At 58.3% G+C, this 9,802-nt stretch overlaps 1 protein-coding gene across 1 annotated transcript; it reads right to left on the bottom strand.

The window, feature by feature from the left end:
* Nucleotides 1–4,501: 4,501 nt before the first annotated feature.
* On the bottom strand, nucleotides 4,502–8,978 carry FOXF1 (forkhead box F1). Its single transcript, XM_070770417.1, has 2 exons — nucleotides 7,710–8,978; nucleotides 4,502–6,279 (listed from the first exon to the last, which is right to left on the bottom strand). Exons 1-2 carry the CDS (start codon nucleotides 8,851–8,853, stop codon nucleotides 6,119–6,121), a joined length of 1,305 nt encoding a protein of 434 aa, XP_070626518.1. The 5' UTR covers nucleotides 8,854–8,978; the 3' UTR covers nucleotides 4,502–6,118.
* Between the last annotated feature and the right edge of the window lie 824 nt (nucleotides 8,979–9,802).

The following is a 9,802-nucleotide window of genomic DNA, read 5'->3' as shown; positions in this document are numbered from 1 at the left end:
CCTGGTCCAGCCTGGGGAGGCATATCACCACTGTCTCCTCAGCCACTGTCCGCCTGCGCTGCTTCTGGGCTGCTGGCCCACTGACACAGAAAATCAGCCGCAGGGCGCGGCCGCACCTGCCCCCAGCACCTCTGTCCTCTCAGCAGGCTCACCCTGTGCACGTCCTCAAGACAGCCCGCTCTGTGAGTCAGAGGGGACCTTGGTGACCATGCCAACATGCACGTGCGCTCAGTCGATCAGTCGTGTCCGACTCTCTGCAACCCCATGGACTGTACCCCACCAGGCTCCTCTGTCTGAGATTCTCCAGGGGATCTTCCCTACCCACGGATCAGACCCGAGTCTCGAGTCTCGAGTCCTCTGCATTGGCAGGCGGATTCTTTACCACTGTGCCCACTTGGGAAGCCCAACCATCCAACGTCAGGGTCATAAACAGCGCCAGCTTTCTGCCTCTCCTCAGGGCTTGGGTGCTTTGGCCTTGGTGCACATCGCCTCTTCGGGGTGTTGGCATGACTGACCCCAAATATCCTGGGGCTGGAAACTGTGCTGGTCTGTGGGTCTGTGACCGCAGCGGCGTGTCAGCTGCTGAATCCTGTCTGACCCAATGGCAAAGGGTAGTGGGTGCTCGGCATTCTGAATGAGTGAATTTGTGCCAGCTCGTCCTCTGCCCGTGTTTCTTGACAAAACAGTATTCCACATTTGCAGACTCAAATGTCCCTCTCCCCCGCCCACCCCCAAGGCCCAGAAATCAATGCGGCCGTGGTTTGTCATGGTCCCACAGTAAGTCAGTGTTCCATCATACCTTGCCAGTGGGAGATGCTAAACAAGCCCCTCCCTCCTTAAAACAGCTCAGAACTCTGAGCCATCGATGCCCAAAAGATGCCAGAAGCAGAGCAAGAGGCTATAGCCACACATCCTGCTCCAACTGGCCTCTCTTGCCTTGAACTTCAACTTTTGTTTGAGTTTTTCTCCACTGGATTAGGGAGAGTTGAGAAAGTGAAGGGATCTCTCAAGGGGGGCTATGGTGGGAACCCATGAAAACCAGGTTCATTGTCCCAGAGAGGAGGTAAATGTCAGGGGTCTGAGCTGGGCTGCTCAGGGAGCTTCCCCACCCCATCCAAAGGCCAGCAAGGGGATCAGAGAGACCCAGTCCCCTGTGCAGACCCTGCCCATCATCATCTCCTCAGCACAGGTAGGAAGCTGGATCATGGACCAGACTTCGACTTCTCCCTTTTTTCATTAGGCCTCGTGGCTGGAGGAAAATGGGTGTCCAGGAGCTATGTGGTATTAATACAGTGGTTGGGAACATGAGCTCTGCATTCAGTTCCACCTCTCACCAGGACTGTCTGGATGAAGTCCCCTACCCTCCTCGAGCTGGTTTCTTCATCTGGAAGCGGGAGCAGTGAGTTATAGGATCTGCATAGTAGGGCTGCTGAGGAGGTAAACAGAGGTGCCATGTAAAGAGGATGGCCATACCCAGCCCAGGCACCTTCTGAATGTGAGCGAGCCCTGTGCTTGTGTCTCCAGGCACCCTGCGTCAGCTGCTTCTCCATTAACATCACAAGCTGGCTGGGCCGCTGGACGGGAGGGGGCAGCAGAGGCCACAGTGAGGCATCTTCTCCTAGGTTTTCTCCGGAGCCCAGAGAACTTTGGAGGAAAGACTCTAAACTTGGCGCCCATCAGCACCCCTGGAAGTCTGTGGGCCTGAGGATTCCTGGGTCCCTCCTCCAGAGATTCTAACGCAGTAATTCTCAGCACACACACACATACCCCCCACCCGCAGTTGGAGCAGACAGACAGCCCTGGCATTTCTGATGGGGACAGTCCCTGAGTCACTCTCTCAGAAGGGAAGCCCTTGAGCTCAGGGGTCTCCTGACCAGAGGTTAGGAGGTCCTGGGGTAGGTCCTTATCGGAACCCCTGATTCAACCCCATGTCAGAATTCCATCTCTTGAGCCAAATGGGATGATGTCTTCCTCCTCCCTGGGAAGGGAGGGAACGAACGTCCAGGTGCATCGTATTGGAAGATGGGGAGTCCAGCGGTCCCCAAGCTGGATACTCAAGTCCCTGAGAGGGCAGCCTCGTAAAATACTAGTTCTTGCATCTTGCTTGGCACTCATCCCCACAATGAAGGGGAGAAGGATAAGAAATGCCTGGATCTCATAGCCATTCCCGTATGGGCACCCCGGAGCTAGGCTGTCTTGCTCCCGACAGGCATCACCTCGCTGACCACCGTGCCCATAGGTCTACATGATGTTACTATTAGACAGGAGGAAAACTGAGGCTCAGAGGTGACGTGGCTTGCCCGGTCAAGCCTTGCGGGGTTGGGGCTCCAGCTCCATCTGCACTACCTCCAGGAGTGCTGCCGGCGGGGAGCCAGGCTTTCAGTACCTCACCCTCCCCACCCCTACCCCTTCGGTTTCCCCCCAGGAGCCAAGAAAACAGCAGGACCCGGCGGGCACTTTCCCTTCCTTCTGAAGCGCACACCCTGAGTGCAGACTGGTCCCTGGGCCTGCCTCCGCGGGGCTGGGGAGCCAGGACGCGGCGCCAAGGCGCTGCTGCAGCTGCTGCCTGGGGCCGCCATGGCCTGCAGCCGAGGTGCGGCTGTGTCCAGGGCGTCGGCCCCTCGCGGAGAGCTGCAGGGAGCTGCAGCCGAGGCGAGATGTGTCATCCTCTTCTAGAAACCCTATCGAGTTCTGTCCTGGCTGCTTCCCCACCCCCAGGCCTGTTGCTTTGCGGGGTATTCATACCTTTAGGGTATCTCGTCTGCATTGTTCCAGGACAAATCCTAAAGGTACGCACAGGACTTTTGAATTAATTCTCTCGAGGATGTTCCTAAGCTAGAAGTATACTCTACATACCCAGGGCAGGGCGTGTAACCACCTTAGAAGTGCGTTTGCATTTTAGGCTGGTAACTTGCAGGAACTGTGCAGGCTTTTGTGTTGGCACCTGGCAGTGGGAGCTTCATCCCGCAGTCGGTGTGAGCCGGACCAAAATGGGCCTTGGGTAGGCCTCGGCGAGAGCCAATGCAGTCCTGTGGAACAGGCCTTGTGAAATCTTGGTCGTGGATGTGGAAGCAGTTACGCCTGTAGAATCTGGCCCTTCCGGGTTTGCCCGAAGCCAGACTCCCCTCTCTGAGGGGAAGACTGGACTCTTCTCTCAGCCCCAGGCCCCGGGTCAGGCCCATCCCTGATTCCTGGGCTCCCCAGGGCCGGTATTCCTGCCCCAGTCCTTCTGGGTGCCTCCCATCCAGCCTGGCGGGGACGTGAGTGCGCTCGGAGATCCCGCTGAAATGAAGGCGCTGCGGTGGAGATGAACAGGAAAACCGGGGTTCACTGCCACCCCGGACTCTGGTCCAGTGGCGCCGAAGCCCTGTATTACCAGGGCGCACAGTGGCCTCTAGCTTGCCAAGGAGCCAAGGGAGTGGGCGCGGGGTCTGGAGACGCCTCAGCAGAAGACCGGGGAACACGCCGACTGGGCTGGCATTGGGTTTCTCCTAATCAGCCCCACTTCCCCGGAGCCTCCATCCTAATTGGGGCGCAGGCTCCAATGGAGGAAGGAGGGGGCCCCTCCCGCCTGCCTGCCGAGGTTGTCTGGATCCCCAGCACAGCGGCTCCCGCACCTTAGGCCTGAGGGCTTTTCTCTGGCCGTGTTCTCCAGGGCATCAGTGGGGGCAGGGGATAAGGAGAGGTGGCCTCCGCCCCAAAGACAGGGCCTCCTCTGCCCTCGGTGAAGCTGCTCCCCACGCACTGCCCACTGCTCCGGCTGCCTGAGACCCGAGGGACAAAGTCGCCAGCTTCTTCCTGTCCCCTTTATCTCCATTTTATAGACAGCTGTTAGTTTGAGCATTAATTGCCCGGGCGAGTTTATTGATAATTTTGATGTAACAGAGCACCGGAGAAATTGCCCTCATGTCCAAAATGTCAAATTTGAGAAGAACCAGGTTCAGAGGCTCATGACCCCACAACGCAGAGAAACTGTGGTGGGTCTTGAACGGCTGCACCGGCAATGGGACTTTATTGTGTTTGTTTTCCTAGGTAGCTGGGAATTGGAATAGAAAGCGGGTCAGTAGGGGAGACAGACTTTTTAAAATGGATTTCCCCCCTAATGATTTAGGGGGGAAACATGCCTATCACCTTGCTCTCCCACCAACAGCCTTTTTCTTGCTCAAAGTTTATTTGCTTCACCATTGGGGAAAACCAAGTGTAGGGCACCAAAAAAAAAAAAAAAAATCCTATCAAAAAATAAAACCTTAGAAGATGCTCCATGATCAATAACAGTTACAAATAGTAAAGTTTGAAACTCAAAATACAATTCTCATTGGTCCTGGAGTAACCAAAAAGAAAGTGTAAATTATTATATATATATATATATATATATATGCACACATACATATATATATGTATGTTTTTCCCTGGGGGAGGAAAAACTACAGTTTTTTCTAAGTTTGATTATTATTTTTTTAAAACAAGAAATGACATTTAGAGGGGCAAAGGGCTCTTCTTAAAAAACAGAAGCCAAGAAAAATAGTTACTCTTGTCCAGATTTCACTTCAATGTGAAATGAAGAGTGAAAAGAGAAGGATTAGCCAACAAATAAAAAGGGGGAAAAAAGATTAAGAATCATCCATACTTTAAATACAAAAAAAGAAAAAAAAAAAATAAGACTGGCAATCCCAGGCTGGTTACTGTCTATATTTTGAAGATATTCTGCAATCCCAATAAAATACTCATGCAATTTTATTTCTAGTTGATACAATATAAGGCCATATACAAATGTTATACATTTTTATTTTGTTCTTTTTTAGGAAAAAATACACAAAAGGCAAAAACATCCTCAAATTGTCATTTTTATACAGTGCAGAAGGAAATTTAAAATACGTGTCACAAACGCTGCACCCCAGCAGCCAAAATACTAAAAAAGGGGGGGGGGAAGTCCTTCATTTTATATATATATATATTTATATAAAACATATGGAAATTTGTCTTTACACAGATCAGACTTAGTTTCAAATTTACAATGGATATCTAAAAAAAAAAATTCTACGCGGCAAATATTGCCAACAAAGTTACACCATTAATACTGATAAACGGAGGAGCCTATGCGGTGTTTCGATTATTAGGGAAAGAAAGTAGAATAAATAACAGGATGAGCCTTGCTATCGTTTTTTTTTTAAAAGTGCCTTAACCTTTCTGCGTCACCGCAATCCTGACTCGGGGCGCTCTGCGGGCCTTCCCCGTCCCCACGGCGCCCTGCCTGCCTCACGCTCCCACCAGAAGGTTTACAGTAGAGATCGGAGACAGCTGGGTCTCGGGAGAAAAAACACCCACCAAACAAGTCAAAACAAAGTTCGAAACCAAACCAAAAAAGCCTGAAGAGAAGGAAGGAGAGGAAGGCGGAGGAGGACGGTGGCAGAGGCCGGGAGAGCCGCCTGCTCCTGGGCTCCTGGTTTCTTTCCTAAGATGAGCAGTGGCTTCAGAAATGCAAGTTACTCGCACAAGGATCCACCTGTGGCTGACGGGAGGACTTCTGAGGTGGGGAGGGAGAGGGCGACTTCTTGTCAACCCCTCCTTTCCCTACAAGAGACGGCTCTAAAAAGGAGACGCGCATTCCAAGACATTCTTTCCAAAAAAATTAAAAATAAAACGATAAATACTCAACCAAAAAATAAAAGTATTTGATAATGACGGTTTCACACGTTTGCCTTTCTCCTAAAAACCTTCCCCGACATTTGCCGTTGGAGGGGAAGAGGGGGAGAGACCGTAGCAGAAATGCGTGTTCAGATGTTGAGAGTTCTTCCCCAACACAGCACCTTCTCAGCCGGTTTCAGTCGGATCAAAAATAGATACTTATTTATCAACAGCTGCAGTCAGATCAGGCCCCCGCCATCACCATAAAAAAAAACTGCTGAGGGAGTGGTGGTGGGGGGAGGTGCCGACCTCGATCGGTCTTTGCCTCACGGGATCCCTTTCCCAATAATCCGGTTGGGGAGGGGTCAAACCCTTTTCTTCTGCTGACGGTTATACCTCAAAAAAAATAAAAAATAAAGCAGTTTCTGGTGACGGGTTCCGAAGTCCCTGCGCCCGGCTGGCCCCTGCCCGGAGGGGCCCCGGAGCTGTGGCCTCACATGACACAGGGCTTGATGTCTTGGTAGGTGACCTGCTGGTGGTAGTAGGAGCCGCCGCCAGCCGAGTGCATGGACGAGGATGCCATGGTGTTGAAAGAGAAGACGAACTCCTTTCGGTCACACATGCTGGGTGACTGCGAGTGATACCGCGGGATGCCTGCGGGGGCGAGGCGACAGGAAAGGGGGCATTAAAGGGTGGCCTCCGGAGGCCCAGGCTCCAGGTGGAGAAGCACCATTACTGTGGGGGGTGCCCCGGGGGGCAGGCCTGCCTGGCTCGGCGCTGGGCCGAGGCCTCCCCGCGTCCCAGCTCCCGGTTTCAGGTCTCAGTCGGGCCGGCGCCCAGAGGGAAGATTCCCCAGACACGGTCAAGGATCCCTGCAACCCTGGGTGCCCGCTGCCCCAGCCTCTCCCTCCGTGGACACTGAGCCTGGCTTGGGAGGCTTCCGGTGGCGGACAGGGAAGGGGTGAGAGGGGCCAGCAGGGAAGGTCCAGCGGCCTCCACTTCCAGGCAGCCTGAGGCCTGGGCCTGGCGCCGGGCAGCCACCTTCCAGCCCCTGGAGGCAGCAGTGTCCCCAGAGCAACGAGCCAGGCCAGCAGGGGCCAACACAGGGGCAAAGAGGGCTTCTCCAGAGGAAGGGTCTTTGGGGAGCCAAGCCTGCGGGACCTCTGGAACCCCGGCTGGAGTTTGAAGCAGCCGCAGTTGTGCGACCCCCGTGGAGAGAGCCCTCCATTCTCCAGGCCCGGCTCCTGCCTCCCGCTGGCTGCTGACAGCTGACTCCTGACAGGCCTCTGCTTGGATCCCTCCAAGCTCTTTCAAGAACCAGACCCAGAAGCCTGCTAGCGTGTGCTGAGACGGAGGGTCCAGAGGAGAAGATGGCTGTGCATCTTTTTTCTCAGGGGGGGATTGGAAGCGGAGCGGTACCTGTGGGCCTGGAAACCTGGATCCTGAGAAACAGAGTCTGTTGGGGCCCGCAGTTCAGACCTTCAATCTGGGGCCCTCTCAGCCTCTATTGCCACAAAAAGCCCCCAACTCAATCTGGTTCCCGAAAGGCCGGGTTCTGAGCCTCTGAGTGCCAGCACCAAGCCCCGCCGGCTTTGGGCCTAACTCTTCCGTCCAACCCGGCTCAGAGCAGAGGCGGCTCTCCCGAAGCAGGGCGAACAAGCCAGCTGCCCTGGGGACAGGCCAGCTCCATCCTGGGAACTGGCCCAGGTGTCAGGGAGCTAAGGGACCTGAGGGGACTTAGAATATTGCAGTCTAAGTCTTTGAGGTGAGGATGGGGCCTACCTGGCCAGGCTGGGGCTGCCAGCATCTATCTGGGTGTTGAAACAGAAAGGAAAACGGAATGTTAGTCTATGGGGGGACTCCAGGCTGCACTCAGCCCTCAGATGGGGAGAGGTGGACAGAGAGACACCTTAGGGAGCTGAGGCCTCCGTGGTGCAGTTTGGGGACTGGCACCCCACGGAGGTGGCCGCAGGCTCCAGACCAGGGCGCAGGCAGTCTGGGGGCTAGGTCTGTAGTGCGCTCACAGATGTCCACCGTAGCCCCCACCCCCCAGTCCTGGGGACAGCTCGGGGCTCCCCACTCACCTTGCAGCTCAGCAGGGGTGTTGTGACTGTTCTGGTGCAGATACGGCTGGTCCAGGGAGTGCGTGGAGAGGCTGCCGGACAGGGGGTTGGCCGTGGGGTTGCAGGGGGACAGGGGCTGCTGCTTGATGTAGGAGGCGCTGCTGTTGAGAGCCGCCGAGGCGGAGGGAGGCCAGGCGGCCGCGGAGCCGGAGTAGACGGCGTGGGGCTCCATGACCCCGCCTGCCGCCGCGGGCAGCAGCGGGGAGGCGGGCACCGAGCCGTCGTGGTGCGGGTACTCGCCGGCCGCTGTGCCTCCGCAGCTGCCCATGTACGAGTGGCCGCCGTTGGCGGGCAGGTGGGGCACCGAGTGGCTGGGCAAAGCCATGCCGTCCACGTTGCCCGGCAAGTGGCCGTTCATCATGCCCAGACCTCCCTCCAGCGCCAGGCTGTTGGGCGGGCACGAGAGGCCGCCGGCAGAGCCCTGGAAGCTGTAGGTGTCCGGGAGGTGGTTGAAGCCGAGCCCGTTCATCATGCTGTACATGGGCTTGAGCGCCTGGCATTTCCTTCGGAAGCCGCGCGGCCGCCGCCGAAAGGAGCCCTCCTCAAACATGAACTCGCTGGCCGGGTCGATGGTCCAGTAGTGGCCCTTGCCCGGCCGCCCGAGGCCCTTGGGCAGCTTGATGAAGCACTCGTTGAGCGAGAGGTTGTGGCGCACGGAGTTCTTCCAGCCCTGGTAGGAGCCGCGAAAGAAGGGGAAGCGGCTCTGCAGGAACTGGTAGATCTCGCTGAGCGTCAGGCGCTTGGTGGGCGAGCTCTGGATGGCCATGACGATGAGCGCGATGTACGAGTAGGGCGGCTTCTCCGGGCGCCGGATGCCGGCGTTCGTCTTCTTGGCCTTGGACGGGCCGGACGACGCGGGGTCCATGGCCGCGCCGCCTCCCCCGCCGCCGCCGCCGCCGCCGCCGCCGCCGCCGTGCGGTGGCTGCTGCTTCTCGGGCGCCGAAGACATCGGGTGGCTGCTGCCGCCGCCGCCGCTGCCGCTGCTGCTCTGCGCGGCCGACGAGCCGGGAGGAGGAGGAGGAGGAGGAGGAAGGGGAGGGGGAGGGGGAGGGGGCCGAGGGGGAGGGGGCTGCGCGCGCGGGGCTGGCTGCACCTCTGCCGTCATCGGCGGCCGCTTCTCCGGAGCTAGCCTCGGCGCGCCCTCCCCCGCCTGCCCGTCCTCCCCGAGGAGCGGCCAGGTCCGCGGGCGGTTGGCGCTGAGCCCCCCGCTCTCCCTCCCGTTCCCTCCTCCCCCCTACTCTCCTCCCTCTTTCCCTCCCGCCCTCCCACAAGGAAGGAGCCGAGCAGAGGCTGAGAGCAGCCTCTTTGCAGCCTGGGCGGAGGCCGCGAGGAAGCCCCCACCACACACACACCGGTTTTTTTGAGGGGGGAGGCGCCCCCCTCTCGGGCCTGTGGCCGTGCGCCCCCGCGGGGAGCAGCGCTCGGTCCTCGCCACCCGCGGCGCTCGGCTCCACGACTCCAGCCGAGGCCGCCCGCTCCGTGTCGTCTCTCGGCGGCGGCGTCTCGCGCGGGCCGGCGTAAGACCCTCCAGGAGTTCCCTCCCCTCCCAGCCCCCCTCCGGCACCCCGCGGTGGTGGGCGCTTAAAGGGCCCCCACCCTCGCCTCCCAGCGGCCGCCTGCGGAACCCGCCCCGCCTCCACCAACCTGGCTAGCAAGTGTTAATGCGCCCTCGGCCCGGGGTTCAGCCCAGCTGCGCGCTGGCCACCACCCCCCGCCCCCCACCCCGCCTTCCCTACCCGGGCCGCGCGGAGGAAAACGCAGCCGGAGTCCCAGGCCTTCCCCGACGCGTACTGCCCGGTGGCGAATCGCAACTGCAGTGGCGGCTGTGACCGCCGGGTCGTGGCCATCGCGGGCACAGCCGGCTCGGCTACGAGTCCCCGCGGCCGGCGGGCGGGTGTTCCAGCGAGGGACCGCCTACCCTCTCTCCCCGCCCCGGGAAGGACTGCGCCGCGCCCGGGACTTTTCGGACTCGCCCAGCAGCGCGCGAGCAGGCGGGCAGCCGCTGGAGCCGAGCGCGGGCGGAAAACGAAAGCGCAGGGCGGATCGCTGCAGCT

Source organism: Bos indicus, chromosome 18 (genome assembly GCF_029378745.1).
Source record: "Bos indicus isolate NIAB-ARS_2022 breed Sahiwal x Tharparkar chromosome 18, NIAB-ARS_B.indTharparkar_mat_pri_1.0, whole genome shotgun sequence".
NCBI lineage: Eukaryota > Metazoa > Chordata > Mammalia > Artiodactyla > Bovidae > Bos > Bos indicus.
The sequence above is the reverse complement of the archived record's forward strand: the minus strand, read 5'-3'. Positions and strand labels throughout refer to the sequence as shown.